The following is a 23,289-nucleotide window of genomic DNA, read 5'->3' on the forward strand; positions in this document are numbered from 1 at the left end:
AAGACAGCAGAGAACAGCTAAGGGAGGAAAGGGTAGGTGCTCGGTGTAAGTTCCAGGAACCAGGAGAGGAAGGAGTGAGAGGCTTCCCAGACAGGCTCCTGGGGAAGGCCAGAAGGATGGGAGGGGCGGGGCCCAAAAGGGCAGGTGGGTTTAGAACTGGGCAGGTGGAGGGGAAGGGGATCGCTTGGGCTGTAGGATGGGGTGGGCAAGATGGAGGAGATTAAATGGGATGAATGATTTCAGTGGAGAGCTGATGCAACAAGGAGAGGTCGTGGAGTGAGAACCGCCAGGCGCTGGTCGCGGGAGAGCACAGGAGGCAGCGCGCGCGAAAGAAACTAAATGGGGCTTGGGAGCTAGACCTGGAAGAAGCTGGAGAGTCAGAAGCCCCAAAGGGATGTCAACGCATGGCGCGACGGGACTCGGAAGTAGAAATTCTGAGACCAAGATGGGAGCCATTCGGTCACACAGGGACACATGGAAGTCCACAGGCACATGCATGAGCGCGCACACGTACACGCACAAGCACACAAACGCATTCCCCGTGCACGTCAGTCCACTGCACACAGCCTCCCGTACAACGCGGGGACAGCAGAGTCGAACCGCAGCCCGAGCCGAGAGGTCCCTCCCGGCCGCGCCCCTACACGGGCTTGCGCAACAGGCGGTGGCTCGGCGGGCGCTGGCCGAAAGCTGCCGGAGCTGAGCTAGGCGGGCGGGCGGGAGCGGGAGGAGCGACAGCTGGCGGTGCGCGGGCAAGGGGTGTGTCCCCGCAGTCTACGGGGCCCGGGAGGGGCGGGGCCGGGCGAGGCGCGGGGGCGGGGCCGCGGTGAGTATAAAGTCGCCCTCCGCCCGGGCATAAACAAACCTCACCGGACTCTCTCCTCGGTCTCCGGAGCGCACGCCCATCCTCGCCGCTCTCCATTCACGAGAGACACCGCCAGCCTAGCTCCAGCTCCTTTTGCCTTTCTCCCTCTACCCTAGGTAAGCCCCGAGCCCTGTTCTTGCGGGGCAGAGGGGTTCGGTCGCTCGTGGGTGCTGCTGAAACTCCTGGACCGCGCTTTGTGATCTTCCGGAGCTGCAAGTGCGCGGCGACCCCGTAGCGCAGGCGTTTGGAGGGTTTTAGGGCGAGGGCACCTCTGGAATGGGGTGTTTTGATTAGGGAAGAGGAGAAAAAAAAAGACGAGTCCCCGCGTTTCTTTCCTGTAGCTGGGTAGGTGGGGTCCTGGGGGTCGTGGAGGCGGTGAAGAGCCGGCAGCGGAACACCTGGATCCCGCTTCCCAACGTTCTCCCAGAGTCGCCGCTGGCGGCGCGGGCCGAGGATCGCGCTGGAAGTGGGAGCAGGGAGAGCCTAGGCGGGTGTGGGGGGCTGTATCGCTGGAGCGGGGTGTCTGGGGAAGGAGGGATTGTGCGCGAGCTTGTGTAGAAAGGAGATGGGTAGAAGCTGGAGAGGGGACGTGGGTGTGTCTGGTTCCTAAACTGAGCCAGAAAAGATATGCATCTGAGGGGCGGGGGCCGATTGAGCCTCGAATCCGGGGTGGCGTGTTGGGGGGCGGGGTTCGGTCAGAGGTGTGTCGCAGCCAGTAAGACTAGCGCAGGAGCGAGTGTTGCGAGCGCTGCCGGGCAGGGTGCGCCCCCAGCTGTGGCCCGGGGTTGGCGCTGTGGTGGCGCGCGTCGTTCGGGCCTCTAGTAGCCCTCGGCTGCCTGGGGCTAGGAATGGCGTCATTGTCCCCTCCGCCCACCCTCCCCAGCTTTCCATCTGGCCCCTGACGCCCCACCCGCCTGTCCTGCTCTCCAGGGAAGGGAACAGCTGGAATTGCTCCGACATTCCTGGGAGATCCGCCGCGGTCTCTGATTCAGCCTTGGGCTGGGCGTGCGCTACGTGGTGAGGTCAGGGAGAAAGGCGCTGTCCCCCGCTGTCAAGTTAGTGGCTGAAGCTGGGTTGTCCCTGCCTCTGTTGTCAGACACCCCTGCGGGTCAGGGGCAGCACCCGGCTGTGGCGTGGAAGGGGGAGGTGCCTGGCAGCGGGTGTGTGGGGATCTGGTGGAGACCCTGGGTTATCTTGTGCCCCAGACCAACTCTGCTTCACAGATGTCCTGGGCACTTCAGTTTGTTTGGTCCCTTTAAGTAACTGAGAAAGATTGAAGATTTAGAGAACTCGGCCAGTAGCCACACAGGAGGGCTTCAGTCGCCTCATAGCCTCCAACAGCCGTACTGGAGCTTCTCCTGAGCCACCTCGAGCCAACAAAATATCTAAATACAACCTCGTTCTGGCTGTGAAGACCCAGTTCAAGGCAAACCTCCCAGCCCAGGCGCCTCCTGTATAGAAATTTTGGAGTCTTCCCTAAGTTTCCCAAAGGGGAATTGAAATCAGCAAGGTACAGAGAGAGCCAGCCCCAGCACCTGCCTTCCAGGGGCTCACCAGCCGGGTTGGAAATGTAGGGAAGGCCTGCACCACAGTCCCAGGTGGCACAGGGTGGGGTCGTGGTTGGGGGAGGTCAGGAAGTGTGAGACACCTGCAGAGAGCAGTGCTCTGGTGTAAGGAGCGAAACCTGGGGTGTCCCCTGACCTGCAACTTAGCTTTGTGGCACCTCGTCTTCTGCTTGAGGATTAGCTTTAGGAGGGTGAGGAGGAAGGCTATACTGGCCTCGCCCTGGAACCTGGCACCTGGCCCAGGGCCTGGCCCTTGGGAGGAGTTTGGATACATACACTGAGTAGATAGTATGGCTCCTTCCCCAGTGATTACTCAGGTTCCTGGTCCACCTTCCCGCTTTACAGGTGGGAACTGAGGCCCAGAGATAAGGAGGCACTCTCCATGCCCTGGTAGAACCGAAACTCACCTCCCCAGGCCCCTCTTCTGGGGTCTCCGGGGTCGGGGCGGGGATTGAAGGTGTTGAAGGTGCATGCTGTCAGAGGGGTGATAAATTGGATGTTGAGTGAGTTTCTGGTGAGAAAACTTCCCAGACAGCAGCATGTGGGTGATTTTTTGTTTATTGACTTATTTTTAGGTAAGCCAGGTATTCTTGAGTGACAAACAAATCAGCCTAGAGAGGACGGGCACCACCTGCCTGCTGAGCGGTGTCTGCCTGGGTCCAGGCTGCCCCCTCCAGGTGGGACCGAAGATTTGAACAGCGCTGGGGGACCCTGGGTGCACAGGCACCTCCTGGCCGAAGCTTGCCTCAGTGTGGATGGGGAAGAAAACCCCATTGTGTTTTTCTGATGTCCTGAAGCTGCGCTTCTTCCAGGGGACCCAGCTCCAGGGCATCCCATCCAAGGCCCTGTGCCTCCCAAAGACAGCCGGGGTGACAGCCAGGCATCCAAGATCCAGGCAGGGGGATGGGGCGGGCAGGGCATCTCTGTCCAGATCAGCTGCTGTACCCCCTCTTCCCCTTTTGTCCTCATCACAGCCCTGCCTAGGCTGCTTTGGCTCCACTGAATGGCAGAGGAAACCGAGGCCAGGGAGTTGAAGGGACTTGCCTCTAGCCACATGGCTCAAAGTGGAGGAGCCAGGCTTTGAACCCAAAGAGATGGACTGAAAGCCTTTGTTGTCTTCCCTGGCCACACGTCGGGGTGACTGGAGACCTGCCAGAATGAGAAGTGTGCACAGGCAGTTGGGGGCTCCCCCATCAAGTGAGAATGAGTCACTGTCTCGTGAGGACATGGAACAAGAATGGAGTCAGTTCATGTCAGAGTTGACAGCGGTGCCCGGCCTGTGGGGACACCATGTAGGTGTCTGTTGACAATTCTCACAAATGCTGTGCTCAGGGCATCTCTTCGGCCGTTGGTGTCAGGGACCTGGGCCTGTCTTTGGAGCGGGACCGGTCTCCTGGATGCATTTCAAGCTGCCCCGCCTGCCTCCCAGGCTCAGTCTGGTCCCAGGCCTGCCCTCTCATGGCCCTTTCTCTTTCCATTTGAAGACGGGGCAGGCTGGGCGGCAGTCTTTGCTGCAGAGCCTGAGGTTAATTCCCTAAACACTTGTGTGGCCTCCTGCTGGGCCGGCTTGGCTTGTGGAGGGAAGGTGCTGGTGGAACCCAGTGCTCCAAGGTAGACGTCCTGGCCCCGTTTGTGGGCTTTCAACAAACTGTCTCCCAGGCCATCTGGGTGGCTCATGCTTGTCCTTTGGGCTTCTGGTTATTACATGTGTCCCCTCAGACCGTCACCAAGCAAATTGTTCCCACTGCCAGAACTCCACTGGGCACCTACCGGAAGATTTCCCAGGGGTGTTGCAGAGAAGACGGTGGGCGACGATGACCGCCGACCTGTTCTGCTTCCTGCCGCCCTCTCCCGGACCCTCTCCCGGACCCTCTGCGGGTTCTGGGCTCCATGCCACGCGGGATTCTGGGTCCTCTGCCGCCTCGTACCCAGCGAGTGAGTGCAGTCAGTGTTCACCTGCTCTGTGGCCACAGCTTTCGCATTCGTTCAGCATCACAGGACTCTGAACGCTCCTGAGTTTCAGGCTCACCGGGCCCTCGAGGATTTCCTCCTAGTCTATCTGTCTTCCCAAGCATCATGTTACTGAGTCTGAGAGCCCTGGAGAACTTTCTCAAAGGTCCAAATTGGTGCCTAGGTTGGTTACATAAGTAAAAACATGGAGAGTTTAGGCCGCCAACTTCCTTGCCCTCCCCAGAGCCTTGAGTTCGCAAACGTCCAGAAAACATCCAGAAAGCCCAGGAACTGCCTCATAGCTTGATGTCAAAATCTCTTTGGCAAGTAAAGGATGAAAGAACATACCCACGGCAAGGCGGGGTAGCCAGGGCGTGTCCCGAGGCTCCTTTCCTTGAGGTTCATGCGGACATGGGGCTGTTCTCCAGAACTTTCCGGGCAGATGTGAGCCAGACAGCAGCAGCGCACATGGGTCCCCCGCCCCACCCCTCTTTTCAGTTCTGTCCTATAAAGAGCCCAGTGTGCTGGGAGGAACACCGCTTTCATGTGGCTTTGAAACGGGTGTGTAGAGACTGAAAAACCAGGCTGGCCTCTGACCGTCGCAGCTGACGCAGCCTTATCGTCAGTCTCCCCGAGCCGCCCTCTGTCTCTGCGTCACTGAAGGACTCCAGGAAGCTGAGGTCAGCCCGCCCCTCCCCTCCACACCTGCACCCACCTCCAAGGAGCAAGTTTTCCATCTTTCCAGGGAAAAGGGATGGGGGGAGTCAGGCTTTTAGGAAGTCCCATGGACCTCAGCTGTCCAGCCTTGGGTCTCTCCCTGTAGGCCGGCGTGGTAATGCCCACCCTGTCCCCGCGGCCTCCTTGAGAAAGACACAGACGACACTGTGAACACTATCCCGAAGGGCTGACCTGGCCGCTTCCGGAAGGGCCTTTGGGGAGACCTGAGAACAAGAGCCCTTCTGCGTACTTCGAAGGGACGATGGGAAATCTAAGATGTGGACTTTGTCCAAAGCCCGGCCGGCTCATGGTGGCTCGGTGGTGACTTTAGGGGGTGGAGAGAGAAGCAGGTGACCCCAGCTGACTCATGCTGGAGAAGCCTCCCTCCTCAGAGCTCCCTCCCGGACTAAGTGTGAGCGCACAGTGTGTGCGCGAGTGTTTGGAGCAAGCGGATGTCATGGGCAGCTAAGCCTCGAGGGCTGTTTTAACCTGTGCGGGCTGGATGCTTGGTGGCCCACGGCACGTTTCTTAACCTCTCTGGGCCTCTGTTCCCCACCCATGGAAGGGTGAATGAGATGGTGCCTCTTTTCTAGGGTGGCCGTGAGGCTCAAAGCAAGGTGGAGCCCTGGGAGCGGCTCCTGCTGCTGTCCTCTCGGTGCACCTGTGGGGGGTCTCACCGTGGCCTCCTGGGGCCAGGTGTGCTGGGGTGGGTGCGTCCTGGACACCCCGGCCCACGTTGTGGATGTTTCTCTGCCCCACCACACAGAAGTTCCAGGGGCCCGGGAGAGCTTGCTGAAGCGGGTGTAGGAGGGGTGCCCCTAGGTGGCTGAGTGGAGAACTGTCGGAGCTGGAGGGAGGTTCGCGGCTCCTGGACAGGGAGGGGTCTGGGGTCAGGAGCGGAACAGGGACCTCCAGGCAGACCCGGGCAGAGATGAGCTGGGCAGCGTCCCGGTGAGACCCCTGGGTACATGGGATCTTTGTGTAGCCCTGTTCCTCCTGGGCTCCCATTTGCCCCAAGCTGCTTATGGGCCATGCGATGTCCGTGCAACACAGGCCACGTATGGCACAGATGGAAGCTGAGGCCCACAGAGGGGGTGAGTCAAAGTCATGTGGCAGGAGCGAGGCAGGGTTTCCACGCCCTGACTCCTAAGCCAGTGTTTCTGCTTCACCACCGAGGCTTTTGGGAACCCCCAGCTCTATGCTCTATGTCCCCTCACTGCCCTGGTGACTGGTTCACAATCTCAGGTGGCCTCACATACTGGAGATGCCTCTGCCTACTTCCCTCCCAGCCCTCAGGGTCACGGCCTCCCCTTCTTCCAGTGAACCCAGTCTTGGCTTCTCCTGGGGCCCATGAGGTGCAGCTAAGTGCTGACTGTCTCCTGGGCCCCTTGCACCAGAAAGGTATTTGCCCCGCCCCCTTGGGCCTCCAGCACTGATTGACCGGCGCAGCTCAGGGAGAGGAGACCCACGTGGGTGCGTGGGGTCTGATCGCTGGGGACTCGGGAGGTGTTTGGTGAACGTCTTCTGTGTGCCCACCTCCTCACTGGGCCACTGTGAGGCTAGCAGCTTCCAAAACAGGTGGTGTCCTCGTGGCTGTCCCTGTGTCTCCGAAGCAACCAGGAAAGGAAATCGCACTGATTAATTAGGCAGCTATTTACCAGATTCTATGCACCAGTGTTTAATTTAAGCCCCACTGGTACTCCCTGGGAGCAGGATTGTTATGCCCATTTTACAGATGAGCAAACCGAGGCTAAGAGGGTAGAGAACTTGCTGGGTATCACAGAGCTAATAAATGATGACACCCCGGTCTGACCCTCAAGCCTTCCTTCTAGCTCCTGGCTACCTTTGACTTGTCTGAGTTTGGTTTTCTCTGAATTCCTTATGAGAGGGAAGTGAGAAAGAAACCTGTGTGGCAGCTGGTGGGGTGACTTGGAGCCCAGTTTTGGCATTGAGTGGGGTTTTAGTGGAAGGAGCCCTCTCCTGACCTAGCTCCGCGTGTGGAGGGGACTCCATCTGCGCTTCTTGGAGACAGGGCTGGCCGTACCTCCCCACCCACCATCCTGCACGGTGGAGGGGGAGGCCTGGGGGTTGAATTTTGGGCTCCCACCCACAGGGTAAGGGTGGTCTGGCCTTGTCACCCCGTCTGCTAACCGATGGCCTTGTCCCTTTTCAGTCTGACATTCTGCACTGGGACTTCCCAGGAGGCAGTGGAGAAGGGTGCGGACTGGCATCCAGCCCTCGGCCTCGAGCCCAGCGAGAGAACTTGCCGAGCCAAGAGGGACCTCGTGTCTCTGGGGGCTGACTCCTGGGTGTGGGCCCAAGGGGTAACCCAAGGGGTACCCGGTGGGGGCAGTGGTGAGGGCCTCGGCCAGAGCACCCCACACCAGGTCACCTCCCAGCTGTCCCTCCCTCCTGGCGAAGGAGGTCAGTGTTGCCTACAAGGTCGTGTCCACTGTGGGAACCGCTTCTTTGAGTGAGCCTCACTGTCTTCGGGTAGTGAATTTGAGCCCGAGAGAGGAAACTTGTGGAGGGAGAATGTGGCAAAGAAGCAAGGGTGAGTGTCACAGGCCTCCCCGTCCTGGCCACGCCGACGGTGCCACCTCAGGACAGTCAGTCACTCAGACCCCTGGGACTTCAGCCTTCTCCCTGGTGAACCTGCGGGGTGTGTGTGCGTGTGGGCTGGGGGGGGGAGGTGTGTGCAGATACTCTCTGGATTTCTACCAGGACTGCCCTCGATCAGTGATTCCTACCCAGGGGTGATTTTACCCCCAGAGCACCTGCGGCCAAGCCCACAGACGGTTTGTGTCCCGCAGTGGGGTGGGGAGGGTGGTGGCTGCTATTGGCACCAGTGGGCTGAGGTCAGGGGGCTGCTGACCCTCCTCCAAGGAGGAGGGGGCTGCTGACCCTCCCTCAACTGGCCCAGGTTGGCAGGATCAGGCAGCCAGCTGTCTTCCTGCACATCGCCACTGGGGGGCGTGGAGGGGACCAATGTGCGCGCTCTGCGGCCCTGGTTTGGGTAGCCTTGCTCATGGCGGGCACTGACCTAGACGGAGGGCTGGGCCCAGCTCTCCCTACCAGGGCATTTGCTCTTATTAACTGCAGGCCGCCCCAGGCCTGCAGCCTCCTGCCCCCCAGGGACGAAGAGTACAGAAGCTTCTTCTGCTGTATTCAGTCTCCCAGCAGATTCCCGAGTCCCAGGGCGCCTACTGGGTGCTCCCTGGTGGAGACCAGGGTGTCTCAGCCTCAGCACTGTTGATGTTGGAGCAGGTAATCCTGCTCTGGGGACAGTGCTACCCACCATAGGACAATTAGCTGATTATCTGAGTCCTTGGTCCCCACGCGCTGGGCACCCATGGCATCTCACAGTCACGGCTGTGGAAAAGGCCTGCAGACATGACGCGTGTCCCGGGGGACAGAATCGCCCCTCCTTCTTGTGAACATGGCCATGGTTCTCAGTGGCCTCATCTCTGCGCCTCCTCAGAACCCCGAGCCCGAGCAGGGCTCCCTGAGGCCTGTCCCGCTCTCACATTCAGCAATTCTCAAGTATTCAAGGGACACGGGCCAGTTTTCAGCCTCTGCCTCAGCGGTCAAGGAAGCTGGGTGCTCGGAATGGAAAGACAGTCTGGGGCAGAGAGATCTCCCCGAAGACATCTGGGGAGTCCCGAAGGCTGGAATCGAGCCCTTTCCCGTTGCGAAGGTTGATGAGGACCCCGGTGGGGACGGGCAGTCTCAGGTGATCCCAGCGCCTGGAATTCAAGGAGAACTGACCATCCGGGCCAAACTACGGCGTGGGCTTGAGTCCGTGCAGCACAGACCTGCTTCCATGCATTGCACTCTTGTGGGTTGTGGCCATGTAAGAGTGAGTCTAAGTACAACCTTGCTAATAAGCTGCATAACTGTTGATCTAGTCAGCAAGTGAGCTGTGGCCCGACTTCGCAGCTGGTGTCGCTGGGAGCCACAGGGAGGCCAGGTAGTGAGACAGGTAGGCCGCATGTCCTGGGAGCCCCCAGGTGGGGCTGAAGGAGGCCTGCTTGAGACCACCCAGGGGACAGAGGCAGACTGCACTCTCACCCTGGGTCCTGAAAGGAGAGGTCCTTTCACCCCCAGCAGGAGGGGCGGCATTGCCTGGGCTTCTGGAAGGCTCCCTAGGCAGTGTAGGCGAGGTGTCCCTCGGGCCAGGGCCACGAACATGCTGAATTAGCAAGGCCGACTGACCTCGGCTTTTCATGCCTCCGGACTCCGAGCTGGCCGCCACCCAGGAATGCTCACAAATATAAAACTGACTCTGTTTTCAGAATGTTCTGGAGCCTAGGCTCCAAAGGCCGCATAAAGGCATTCTTGTGGGGCTGGTTATCTACCGGGGGAGATCTTACTGGGGCCCCAGACCAGAGCATCCCTGGGGATCTGCCCCCGGAATGCCATGTGTCAGCACTGGGGCGGAGAGGAGGTGGCCCAGGCTCTGTTGCCACCTGCCCTCTGAGAGGTGCCTCCCAAAGAGGACTCTTGTGGGTTCCAGGAGCTGGGGCTTTGGACCAGTCCACCTGGGCTGGGATTTCAGCAGCTTGAGCTCTCTCTGGCCACTATTTGGGTAGTTTGGGGTCTGGATGCCCTGGAGCGAAGCAACGTGGCGGCCTCGGTTAAGCTGGTTTTCAGCAGGTTTCCCCATTCAGGATTGCAAAGGTCTGGGTCTGTGAGCCAGTGGGGGCGTGGGGACCTGGACCCCTTCTGTCAGTCCCTCCTTCTCCCTGTCCTCTGACCCTGCCCCCCTCATGCAGGGTTCTTTGTGTCTCACCAAGTATCAGTGGGCACTTCGTGCTTCTAGCTTGGCTTTCCATCTGTAGGAATAAGTGTTTGTCTCTCCCGCTCCCGGATCAAGCTCCCAGAAGTGTGCTCATCAGTACACGTCACCGCCCAAGCCTGGCTCCCCAGGGAGTAGGTAATGGCAGCGTCCCACCATCTGGAACTCTGTTCACACTAGCTCCGAGCTGTCATCTCCCGGTCCTTCTGCTCCTGCCCGTGTTGGTGCCAGTGGGGGCCTCTTCTGGCCCCCACCCTGCGCTGCTGCTCTGGCTTCTTTGCTTTGAAAATCCTACTTACCATTAAGCCTGGCAGGTCCCTCCCCTCCAGAACCTCATCCCCCCAGCACGTAGCCAGGAGACCTGCGTGTGGTGTCCTGTGGCCACCCCTCTGTTACGGATACTTTGAGGGTGAGAGAGGATGAAGTTTGTGCCATGCCTGCTCATGGTGGGCCTTCTGTGACCTTCTGTCCCCTTTTGATTGTCAAATGGGGGCTGCCTGACTTTGGGATCTTCGATGTGGGTCTCCTTCTAAAATGCTGTGAGAAATGCCCCTGGTGTGGGGGTGGGCCAGGACTGGATGTGAGGACCTGGTTTTGAGTTGATCCATCTGTTTCATTGGAAAGGTAGTTGCGTCTGTCTGTGAGCCTCAGCTTCCGGTCCTAGGGGCAAGGCTGGGCTGGCACCTCGGGTGGGAGGGGCCTCGTAACCAGGAATAGGTGACACAGGAGGTAAGAGCTGCTGGGCAGGTTTTCTAGTCTCGGCTTTGCTCCTTCGGGAAACATCTCTCAGCAAGAAGTGCTAACCTCCTGGCCTTTGTCCCCTCACAGGCAGGTGACAGCAGGGACATGTCTCGGGAGCTGCAGGATGTGGACCTTGCCGAGGTGAAGCCTTTGGTGGAGAAAGGGGAGGTGAGTGGAGATGCTCCTGGTTACTCCCTGTCACACACTGGCACACGTGTGTGCACAATGTGAACACACACACATAGACACACACATGCCTACTACTTCCTTGTTTCCACAAGTCCCCTTGACCAGGAGTGCAAAGGGACAAGACGTACCTGTTCAAGTCCCAGCTTGGCCACTAAGTGCTGTGGCAGTGTGGGCCGGCCCCTTGCCCACTCTCCGGGGTTTTCTGCTCACACCTCACTGATCCCATTTGCAAAGTAAAGGCACTGCACTAGCGTTCCTCCTAGCATCCCTTACCTCTAACATCCTGTGATTCTAGAACATGCAACAGGAAGCCCACTGTCCAGAGGCCCCGGCTACCCCATAGCTTAGAGGTAAAGGTCATGTGCATACTCTGGGACCAGACCGCCTGGGTTCAGATCCTGGCTGCGACTCTCAGCAGCTTTGTGTCCATCAGGGGCAAACCCTTCACCCGCTTCACGCTCCAGTTCCCTAACTTGAAAACAGTGATGCTGGGCCTTATGTCACGGGCCAGAGTGAGGATGGAGTGTGTGGTTGATATGGAGCAGCAAGAACCTCGTCTGGCATGGAGGAGATGAGCCACGCCCGTGGGCTCTTGTTGCTACAGTTATTACCGTCTTTTCGGTCAAACCTTTCACGACAACCAGGCCTCCCTGCTGGACACAGCAGCCAGATCCATCCTGGACTGGCCGTTCTGACGATGGCTACAACAAGCCTTTACATTTGTTGTAAAGGTGACATCGGATTTTTAAACTATGTTGACATCTCAGTTCTCGGTGAGCCACAAAACGGCCTGTGTGGTGCATCTTTTTAAAAACGTAAAGCTCAGGCTCAAAAGCGAAGACACTCTGAGGTCAACCAAGTGTTTTGAAAAATAATACTTGGCTTGCATGACCACGTCCTGCTTGGCTGTCCCCGGGCCAGCCATAGTTGGTGGGTTCTCTCGTGCTACCTGGCAGGGTGACTCTGTGGTTGGTTAGATACCAGGTTCTGTCATTGTTCCCACTTTACAGAAGAGGCGATTGAGCCCCATGGAGGGTAATTTGTCCTCAGTCACACGGTTACAACGTGTGGGACGTGGAGCCAAAGCCAGGCCAGCCGCCTTGGTGAATGGACGGTTCATGTAATTCCTCTGTGAGTCTGGGTGTGGCTGCGCTGTTTTAGGTCCATTGTCGTAGACCTTCCATTCTGTAATTTACAGACACAGAGACTGACCTCTGACAGGAAGGGGATTACCCGGACAGGCGGCACACTAGGTTTAGAAGCCCGGGGAAGCTGCAGAATGCTTGCGATGATTTTACAGTCGGGGTCTGCAAATGTTTTCTGTAAAAAAAAGAAAGTAACCATCTTAGGCTTCGCGGGCCATACCGTGTGTTGCAATATCCAGCTTCACAATGACAGCATGAACGTTGGAAGTGGATGGGAGTGAACGGGCTCAGTGTGTTCCAGTGAAACTTCGTTACAAACCCAGGTGGTGGGCTGTAGCTGCTGACCCATGCTTCTCGCTGCGCATGCCCCGAGTCCAGACAGCTCTGGTGAGAGTGGACTTGGGGCTGGAAACGCAGAGTGGTAGGATTGAGGGAAATGCTTGGAGGTCTCTGCTCTCCACGTCCACCCATGAGAGAGTGAATTTTACTCCAGATGGTGGGCATCCGGGGAGGAAATTCAAGGACGGTGACATGGTCAGGCTTGAGACTTGTAAGTGTAGCACATGCGTGCAGACCGGCAGACCAGTTACCAGGCAACTGTAGTCAGCGTAGACCTTGGGGTCTTTTTTCACTGAGGCTGTAGGCAAAAAGGAATCCAGTTAATGTGTCTACTTTTCTGCTGGACTCTGCTTAGAGACAGAAAGAAAAGTCTCTCTTCGTAAGGAGTTACGGAGGGTAGATTCAGACCCAGGGCTGGGAGAAGCCTGTGCTCTTTCTCTGCCCGAGGAAACTCGATGACTCTGAGCAGCTCTCTTCTCTCTCCGCAGACCATCACCGGCCTCCTGCAAGAGTTTGACGTTCAGGCAAGTAGAGCTCGTGGATTCCCTTTCCCCTTCCCCACTCCGTGTTCTCTCTGGCCTTCCTCCTTCCATTGGTTTGGAGTAGTCATTGTTCAGACGCTGGGGGTGAGCGGAGAGAAGGAAGCTAGTTTCCCACACTTGGCTCCTTCTCCCCGATGGAAGGTGGTTGAAGTTCTGGCCAAGGAAGCCTGTCAGTCCTGTAGAAGCAGGAGGGAGACACAGCCCCCTTCCACACTGTCGAGCTGTGGGGCATGTGGGGGGAGGGAGATGGAGAGACCTTGGGTGGGCTGGGACCCTCAATGGGAGGGAAGAGAAGCAAAGGCTTGATGTTCTTGGCTCTGCTTGGGAAAGCGGAACCGGCCTTCTCTGTGGCGTATTGGCTCTGTCCAGGTTGGCCTCAGGGCAATGGGGTGGGGGGGGGAGGTGCATCTTGAGTTTTGTGCAAGAACAAACTTTAAGGAGAGTGGGCTGGCCTCTCTCGGCTGAGGGGCAGATTAGAACCTCAGGAACTGTAGCCCCTGGACTCTTAGTTTTCCCGAAGTCTGTGTGGGCCCCAGGTGGTTTTGGGCCCTGGGGATCGGACAGGAAGTCTTAAGTGAGGTGGGGTTCCCAGGGAAGAGGAGAGGAGCAAATGCAAGGAGATGCAGGCTGATACGCTCACCTGAACCTCTGCCTGCACATCGCCCAGGTATCCCCAGCTTCCAGCCCACCTGAGCTCTTTGTCTCCACCGTCTGTTCTTCCCCTCCCCCACCCCAGACAACTCTGCTCTTCCTCCTGGACCTTGTATTTCAATGACTGGCCTGCCACCCACACCCAGAGGCTGGGAGTCTTGGCGTGATCCTTGCAGGGAGGGGAAAGAGTGGGAGAGCGGTCGGAAACGTGGGCTATTGTGAGTAATGGGTGTACAAGTGTCTACCTGAGTTCGGTGTCCAGGCAAGTAGAGGTTCACCCTTTCTTGGCTCTTTGACGCAGAGCACGTTGCTTCAGCTCCCCTCAGCCTCAGTTTCCTCATCTGCGACATGGGGAAAGTCACTCCAGTCTTGCTTAAGCAGCAGAGGGGAGAGGACAATGACAGGGGCCCTGACGTGATGTAGCCCACGTCGGTGTTAGGTCCATAACACACCCTGTCTACTGACTCTTTTGTGAGTTTTTCCCCCTTTTTTTCTTTTTCTGGCGTGTATGTATGTGGTTAAGTACACACGCTGAAATTTACCATGGGAGCCCTTCTCCGGTGTGCCCTTCGGGGGCAGTGAGTGCATCCCCACTGTTGTGCAGCCATCCCCAGCGTCCACCCCGGAGCTGTTCTCATTCTCTGGAACTGCTCCTGTCCCCAGGAGACACTAAGTCCCCGTGTCATTTCCCTCCAGCCCCAGCAACCACCATTCTACTTTCCGTCTCTGTGACTGAAACCGCTTTAAGTGTCTCATCACTTAAAATCATACAATGTTTGTCTGTTCATGCTGGGCTTACTTCACTCCCAGAATGTCTTCAGGGCTCACCCGTATTGCGGCACGGATCAGAACTTCCTTTTCCTTGAGGCCGGGTACTACTCCACTACTCTCCACAGCGTGTGCGTAGAGCTCGCATGTTGCTTATCCATTCATCCGTCAGTGGGCACTTGGGTTGCTTCCACCTTCTGGCTGTTGTGAGTAATGGGTGTACAAGTATCTGTTCGAGGCCTTGCTGTGAATTCTTTTGGATATATACCCAGAAGTGGAATTGGTGGATCATACGGCTATTGTAGATTTTTGAAATCTTGATTATTGATCTGGAAACAAGCAAATGTAGTTTATGTGAAGATCATCCCTCCCTGGCGTGTTGTTCTTCATCATCCGCACAGCCCGCTTCTGAGTTCCTGCCCCAGGCACGGGTAGCTGGTAGAGCAGAGACCAGGACTTCTGGCCCCAACTCCCAGGACAGGCCACCTCAAAGGCTGCTCAGGCTGGGGTGGGCCAGGGGGCTGCACCTTTGGGACGTCAGCAAAGTGGGGACTTGAAGACCCCGGAGGGAAGCCTCAGGGAGGAGCTGGGACAGGCAGGAGACCAGCCTGGGCGGAGCCATCTCAGCTCAGGCACAGCTGTCCTGGGAAGCTGGGGACACTTTTTCGATTGTGCCTCCTTTGCCTTTAATAATGTCAGCCTGGCATCCTCATAGGTGCTGGAGACACAGTGCTGAGAATGACCGGCAGTGGTCCCTGTCATCGGGAACTTAAATTCTAGACTAAGAGCTCAGCAGTAGTGGGCACGGGATGTACCCCAAGCATCATTCTGAGCGTGTCGCATGTTTTGCTCACCTAATGCTTGAAACAAGTCTTATACCCATTTTACAGATGGAGAACCTGAAGTGCCGAGAGGTCGGGTAACTTGTCTGAGGTCACAGGGTTGGAAAGGGGTAGGGCTGGGGTGCGAACGCAAGCAATGTGCTTGACTGAAACCACTCCTCTGACTCCCTAGCAGAGGAAGACAACAGACGTAAGAAAAATTAAGCAAACGTGACAGTCCCAGCTACTGTAGGGAGTTGGGAGATGATAGTGCCGGCTGACGTGATGGGATGTGGCCTTAGGTTGAGGGGCCAGGAAAGGCTTCTGGAAGAGGTGACATTGAACTGAGACCTGAATGCTAGATGGAGCCAGGCTTGCAGCCGATGAAGATTCGGGGCCGATGGGGCCAGGCAGAGGCAGCAGCAGCACGTGCAAAGGCCTCTGGCCTGGGTGCCAAGCCAGCCGGGGTGGAACGAGTTCTTCCAGTTCACAGGCCCAGCCTTCCCAGTGAATCCCAGCATCTGAGCTGGGTCAGACTGCTGAACGATGCTTTGTTGAGGCTGGTTCCAGACTCTTTGTGTAAAACTGTTACTTTGGATTTGGCTCCTGGATCTCGCTGACTCGTGATATCTGTGGAAGTTCCCCCAAATTTCCAGCAGCCTCCAAACTGTGGCTGTGAGGTGCCATAGGGTGTCCTTTGGAAGATGCTGTGCAACGTGACGACTGATACTCTCTGTGCCCTGAGGGGTCACTGCTCCCAGGACCAGGAACAGAGAATGAGAGAGCCTTGATGAAGGGTGACAGCCAGGTCTACCAGCCCAGGGACAAAAGGACAGTCTCCTGCATGCTGTGGACGTCAGTGTCCTCTGATGAGCCAGGCTGGGGTCCAGGCGTCCCCTGCTCCCTCGCTGAATCTTTTGGGACCTGTGCCACCCTCCCTACTTTACAGAAGAGGAAACCGAGGCGCTCCCTTGGCCAGCAGTTGGGAAGGGGCCCCATGGCACCCAGCTCTGTCTGGCCCAGCCCTGCCCCTCCGCCACAATGCATCACCGCAGTGCCAAACCTGGAAGGGCCTCGCTAGGGCTTGTGGCCTAGATTTCAGCTCACCTTTGCCCTTTTTATCCAAAACACATCTGCTCAGGGAAGTAATCTGCACAGAACTTTGATGGGCTGTTTAACCCGCTGAGGATGAGCTGGTGTGGGACTTAAGCATCCATGTGCCTTTGTGGGGACCTGCTTTCATCGCTCCCTTTAGTTGGTTCTCTCTCGCACTGACATGGCCCCGTCTGGCCGGTTCCTCAGGAATCCAGAGCAAGGAGTCTGGGCTGCCTCCCTGCCTGTGCCTGCGAGCAGCGGTGTTACTCCTTGCAAAGCATTCGGTGCTCCAGCGTTTGGACTAACTCAGGCAGACTCACTCTTCCTTTTCCAATTGGTCAAGGGTGTGTGTGTGTGTGTGTGTATATATCTATCTATCTATCTATATATATACGTATAGATATATATATACCATGAATCAAAATACACCATGTCGTAGCCCAGAGCTCCACAGCAGTGAGGACATGGGGGAGGGGTCTGCTGCAGAGTTGCTGGGTGACCCATCTCAGGAGGCAGCTCAGCTGACAGACCAGATGGCCTGGTGGCCTTATCTCTCCCTGGCTGACATCACCTTAGGGTGCGCTGTTTGTCTTGGCCTGAGAGACGCTGTGAGGCAAAATCGACTGGGCCTGGACATTTGAGGTTCTGCCAGCTGCCACAGGACTGTGCTTCGGGGCCTCATGGCACAGGGCTGGGCGGGCTGCTGGCCAGAGATGCTGCGGCCACAGGAAGGGCGCTGTGCGATCTGGCTGTGCAGGGAAGGCCTGGCACCGGGTTCTGAGCGGTTGTGTCTGCAAATCTGATGAGCGGGGGCGCTGGGAGTAGTTTGGGTTCCAGCTACTTTCTTTGGCTAGAACTCTAGTACCCAAGAATATCCAAGCTGGCAGGTGCTTTGTGATCCAGCCCTATCCCTTCTGCTCCAGGTGGGGAGCTTGGTTGAAGGCCGCAGAGGGGAGGGGAGGGAGCAAATGAATATTTGCATGCTCTCTCATTGACTCAGGCCTTTCTTGCCAAGGTGGGGAGGTGCTACCTCCTTGGCAGATGGCAGACCAGTTTGGAGATGTTAAGGAACTTGCCAAGGGGCACTGTGGAGATAGCCCCACGTTTGGGCCCGTCTGCCTCTTAAATATGTAATAGACATGGGAGCCATGAGGGCGGATGTCCCTGCGCACTGACTGCGCGCCAGGAACTGGGCTGACCTCTCCCTGCATCCTCTCACCTCATCCTCACAACAGCCCGGTGAGAGAGGGATTATGGCTGGCTTCGTTTTACATTCGAAGAGCAAGGCCCAGAGAGGGTCTCCTCAGACCCTCAGTGTCACTCAGTGATGAGATAGATGATGAAATCTGACTCAGTCTCCGCGTCTGGAGCCCAAGTCCAAGTACAAACCGGGGGAGGGGGTGGCAGAGTTGAGTTCACTATCCATCATTCTTCCCTCTGCCCCAGATCGCCTCTCCTGTTGGATTTGCTGTTCCTAATTCCTTCCACCTGGATCTTTCCTTATTCAGAGGGTTTGATTTGATTTGGTTTCCATGGAATCTGTGTTTGTGTGCTCACCAGGGCTCTGCTGGCAGTGAGCTGATGTTCCCACAGGGCCCCAGGGAGCTGGGGCAGGAGGGTGGTGGGAGGGTCTCCTGAAGTCGGGCTCCAGCTCTGGAGGTCGAGATCTGGCAGAACTGGGCCAGGGGACATCTGATTCTTGTTGGGGGCTGGGGGTGGTGCCGATTTCTTTCCCCTCTCTTGGAAGCAGCTCTGCTCCCAGGGAAAATGGAAATGGTGACCTTTTCCTAATTTCTTTCTTTCCACACAGTTGCTTCTTGGTTTCATGCCCTCTGACTGAAGGTGGGAGGAACTCAGAGGCTTGGAAATCCTCCACCCACCCTTTCCCATCCTCGCCCTCCTCACCCCACCACCCCCCAACTTCCTGGGGAAGTCATTGGGACTGAGAGCAGACCCTGTGACAGATGGCGGGGGCGCTCGTCTGGGTCAGTGCAAGATGAAGCTGTGCCTCTTCCACCCTCCTGGCGCCTCTTTCCACCCAGCATCCCCATGGTGGGGGTTCTCCCAGGTCTGTCCATCCAGGCCACCAGGCTGATCTAGTGTGGGCACCCTTCTCCTGATGAACAGGTGCAGGGGACAGAAGCAGGTTCTGGTCAGCGGTATGGTTGCCAGTCGTGTGTCCTTCCTTGGCCAGGGGCCTGGCTAGTTGCTGGACTTCTCGGGGACTTAGTTTTCTAACCTGCAAATCTGGGGGAGCATCACTGTCCCCAAGGTGTCACAAATGTGAAATAAACAGCCTCAGACTTGGCAGGCGGGCCTTCTCTTGCCCCTGCCCTCTGCTCTGTGGTTGCCCACCCCTCCACTCATTCTTCCCCTAAACCAAGAAATATACTGCTCCTAGCTCTGTCTTCCCTGGAGTATTTGCTCATCGGCGTGGGTCCCACTTCACACTGTATTCCCAGGTGGACGTCTTGCTGCCCACAGCAGCTCATTTCCTGACTCTTCTTTTTCTTGACGTGAAGAAATCCGAGAAAGGGAGGGAGTAGCCACAGGTCCCACTTCGGATCTTCCAGTGCCCCAGGGTCCTGCTACAGCACTGGGCTCAGGGCTTGGAGGCCTGAGGACCTAGCTGGACCCTCAATTCTACCTGCAGGTGTGTGCCTTTGGCCGCTAGCTTTCAGCCCCTTTGGCTGGCTTTTCTTCTCTGTGACATGGCTTTCCTGGCTCTGGAGTATCTGCTCAGTGAGGGGTGGCTGTCCTCATAGCAAACACTTTTGTGTTCCTGCCACACGCACACCCCTCCTGGTCATCCTTCATTCTTTATGTGCTCCTTACCCACTGGAAAGGATGAGATGGACCGCACCACCAGGCCTTCCCCTCCCCCACTGCGGGCATGGGGGAGGAGCCAGGAAGATGGGGAGGGGTGCGTCAATTCACAAAATCATGGTGATCTTCAGCCTGTCTTCGTGGTTTGCCTCTCTTTCCTCAAGAAGCCTTGACTTAATTAATGTTGTGTCTGATTAGCCAAAATCAGCTTTCTTTACCTTGTCCCATTGGGTGCCCTGTGCCCTCGGGCCATGCCTTGACCTGGCCTTGCTAGACTGTGGGGAGGGCAGGCCAGCACGCCAGCTGACTTGGGGACTGTGTAAGCAGGGCTCCGCTTAGAGTCCAAAGCCTTCAGTGTCTCCCTAGGGCCTGCTGAGCAAGGATCACGGAGGGAGGTGACAGCAGAGGGCCTCAGGGCTCCCCTGGGTCATTCAACCAGTTGGCTTAAGCCTTTGGGGCTGGCCCTGTGGCTTCAGACTAATCACCGCTGGGACAGGTGTCCGTAACAATGGCCATGGAGGGAAATCTACAATTTGCAAAGCATTTCCTCGTCTCTACTGCGGTTTCAGTCTTGGCAGCGCTCGTCTCCTTGACCAGATGGGCTTGCTATTGACCTTATTTTAGCTGAGGGAAGGAATCTCAGAAGAGTCTGGTAACGTGGCCAAGGGTGCATGGTGATGTATCGTCTTCCACCGTAGTTCATAAAGCTCCCAAGCCAGGATTGGCAGGCGAAGAGGTGTTGCGTGCTGTTTTCACCACCTGGCAGGTGGCAGTCGGTGTAGACAGTGGGGACGGGTGCCATTCTACCACTTTCCAGCTTATAGGTGGTGCAGACCACAGATTTCTCGGTGCTTCCTCCGGGCCAGAGCCTGATGGAGGCAGAGCCGGCCTTTCCCTGTGGGAACTGGCGGTCAGCTGGGTGGGGGGAGGCAGATATGAAACAGGTGTTTGTTCTTGTGAAGATGCCACAGGCAGAGAGCAAGGGGCCGGACACACGTTTGGGGAGGAGCAGCTGTTAGTTCTCTGCTCTGTGTGCTGGTTCACGGAGGTGCCGGGAGATAAAAGCCGTCTACAGTCTCAGCAATGGGGGACCTGGCTCGCTGCATCCCTCTTTGGAGAGTCACAGTGCACGCCACTTATTAAAGGTTTCCTTCCTTCACGTGGCTCCTGGCACAGAGAGTAGAAAGAACGTCAACGGTCACAGGCTTTGGACTTGGATGGTCTCGGGTTCAGATCCTGTTGCACCATTGCAGCTGTGTGACCTGGGGAGAGTGCCTTCCCCTCTCTACCTCGGTCTCCTGTGGACAGTCATTACCCAGCAGGTCCTGAGCACCTGCTGTGAGCAGGCAGCTGGGCCAGGACATAACAGTAAACAGCAGAGACAGACCCTGCCTTCTTGGACATATTTAGTTCTGGTTCTACAGCTGTATAATTTTAAGGCCTCCAGAATGATGAGTCAACATGTTACTCATCCCCACCCCTGGGGGGCTTCTGGGGACATCCAAGATGCTAGCCAGAGCTGGGTGTCCCATACTTGCTACCAAGGGGGAGGGGGTGTCCACGCCACCGTGTACGGAGAATCCCCTTTCCACCAGACCCCAAGCCTACCTCCTCTGCTCAGGAACCTGGGGCCGAGGTGGCTCACTCTTTGCCTTACAAGTGCAGACCTGGGAGCTCAGAGGGGCCCGGAAAGGGTGGAGCTAGGATTTGAACCCTGATGTCCCGGGCTGGTGGGCACACTGCCTGGCCTGGCCTATTTTTAGAGGGTGCCATGTGGGTCAGCTAGGGAGACAATAGAGAATGCGGTCCCCACAATGCACCATTATTCCTGCAGCAGCTTCAGGGCCAGGCTGGCCCAGCAGATGATCTGTGGCCCCCACTGGGGGCTGGGCCGTGGCTCCCAGGTCTGGATTTCTCCAGTGCTTGTGTAGGCAGCAGGGAGGGCGTCGGGGAAATGGGCAGCTCCATGTTCAGTAGACTTCCTTCCTCCCTTCTTTTCTTCCTTCTTTTCTTCCTTCCTTCCTCCCTTCCTCCCTCCCTCCCTCCCTCCCTCCCTCCTTTCTGAGACTCGTCCCTCAGATTGACAATCATGGATTTCAAAGAATGGGGAGCCAACTTGGTCTGACTGCACAGCCCCCTCGTGGGTTAAATCCTCTTTCTCTCCATTGGCTTTTGCTGCCCCTGCCCTGCCCGACTCCAGGACAGGGTTCTCCAAGCAGAGCTGCCACCCACACCCAGGGCACTCCTGACCAAATGAGAAGGGCTCTTGACGCTTCCTCAGCACACGCCGGAAGCACCCTGGTGTCTGCCATCCACACTTAAGCCACGCCAATGCTGCATGTCCCATACGACAAGCCCTCTGTCTGTTCTCTTTCCTCAGGAGCAGGACATCGAGACTTTGCACGGCTCCATTCATGTCACCCTGTGCGGGACCCCCAAGGGGAGCCGTCCCGTCATCCTCACATACCACGACATCGGCATGAACCGTAAGTTCCCAGGACCCACGGTTTTCTAGTGAGCCTGTTCCTGCCGAGGAGGGGGGAAGGGGAGCGAGGGAGGGCTGGTGGCGGGGAGGCCGGCTGCTTCTCTCTTGTGGGGACTTTCTGGAGCTGCCCTGGGAAGAACTCTGGCCGAGTGTTAGAAGAGTCTGGAATACACTGCATGGGGGCACGGAGTGGTCTGTGTGCCTGGAGCTGCTGGGAACTCGGGGAGCCCCCACCGTCTGTCCGTGTGACAATGACTCCTTTCAACTAACGAATACAATGGTTTTCAGTATTTTCGGAGTTGTGCAACCACCCTCACAATCAACCTCGGCGTGTTACCACTCCGAAAAAACCCCTCATTTCCCATTCCTCCCAGCACCTGGCAGCCACTAGCCCACTTCCCATCTGTAAGGATCTGCCTGTCCTGGGACATTTAGTAGAAATGGGATCACACAGTAGGTCGTCTTTCTGATGTGACTGGTCTTTCGTGTTTTCAATTTTCATCCACACTGTAGCATCTATCAGTACGTCCTTCTCTTCTGCCGAAGGACCTCCCATTGTATGGACATACCACATTTGGTCTACCCGCTCTTTAACTGATGGGCAGTTGGGTTGCTTCCACTTCTTGGCTCTCCTGAATCCTGCTGCTGTGCAAGTTGAGACTGTGAACTCGTAAGATTACCAGAAAGTGTTACCATATGTGCGTTCCCCAGTTTTCACAGATGGGAATGGAATGAGAGCTACTTTGTGTTAAAATCACGCCAAATAGAAGTGAATCTTCCCAGGATGATTCGGAGGCACTTAGAGGCCCTTCTGGTCCAGTAATCTCTGTAAACTGGAACACGGCAAGCTGAGTGCTTGCTCGGTTCGTGATTGACAGACTGCCTGATTTGCATTTTTGTTCTTTCAGTTTATTAACACCCTTGAGGCTGGAGATGATGCCAGTCACTGAAAACCACTGCTTTTCTTCACTCTCACGCCCCTTGTATCTCTCTTCCTCTCCTGCGTGCCCCCGTGTCCGTTACCTGTCAGATGCCTGGCTGGCACTTTGACAGCGATCGGCTGATTTCCCTGACTCTGATGAGGAAATGGAATTGCATGCGGGGTGATGCTAACTGCTGTAACAAAGACCCAAAACCTCTGTGGCTTAACACAATGTATGTTCTTTCTCACTCATTTACCAACTCAGGGGGCATTCTGTGTGGCACCTTCCACGTGGTGATTTAGGGCCCCAGGCTCCTAACAGGGGTGGCTCTGCCATCCCTTGGAGCCTCAGAGGCTTCTCCTGGCTCCTCTGCAGCTGGCGGGTAGCTGACAGAAGAGAGAGAGACCTAGAGGATTGAGTAGCAGGTCTTACAAGGAAGAGGCAAGAGTCACATGTGGTTGGCCAGAACCTGATCACATGACTGCCTCTAACTACAAGGGGGGCTGGGAAATGTAGTCCAGCTGTGTGCCCAGGAAGAAAAGAGAAATGGTTTGGTAACCAGCCGGCCATCTTTGCTTCTGGCTGTCAGCAATTACGAGACTCACCCACAGCCACTAACAAGTGGGAGGTCCATGCTTTGTCTCCTGTGCTCCTCCCCGTTTGAAAATCTCCTGTGCCCTGGACAGTGTCCCCGATGGGGACTTAGGAGACCCAGGGAGAGAGTGTCAGTGGAGTAGCCGAACTGGAAGTTTAAGGTCATCCACCAGCGGGTACAGTAGAGTTATGCACCGTCTCCACCTCCACACCCACTCTCTTTCCCCATGGCTTACTCTTGCCTTTTATCACCAGAGGAAAGTGGGACAGGGAACAAG

The 23,289-nt window shown here is 56.8% G+C and overlaps 1 protein-coding gene across 1 annotated transcript in view; it reads left to right on the forward strand.

The window, feature by feature from the left end:
- The first annotated feature begins 847 nt into the window (after positions 1 to 847).
- The window catches only part of NDRG1 (N-myc downstream regulated 1), a 40,924-nt gene continuing 18,482 nt past the window's right edge, over positions 848 to 23,289 (forward strand). The window contains exons 1-4 of the mRNA XM_024572116.4: positions 848 to 978; positions 10,721 to 10,801; positions 12,795 to 12,830; positions 21,390 to 21,495. Of these exons, the coding sequence (XP_024427884.2) occupies positions 10,739 to 10,801; positions 12,795 to 12,830; positions 21,390 to 21,495 (205 nt within the window). The 5' untranslated portion in view covers positions 848 to 978; positions 10,721 to 10,738. The remainder of the gene's footprint in view (positions 979 to 10,720; positions 10,802 to 12,794; positions 12,831 to 21,389; positions 21,496 to 23,289) is intronic.

Source organism: Desmodus rotundus, chromosome 8 (assembly GCF_022682495.2).
Source record: "Desmodus rotundus isolate HL8 chromosome 8, HLdesRot8A.1, whole genome shotgun sequence".
In the NCBI taxonomy this organism is placed as follows: domain Eukaryota; kingdom Metazoa; phylum Chordata; class Mammalia; order Chiroptera; family Phyllostomidae; genus Desmodus; species Desmodus rotundus.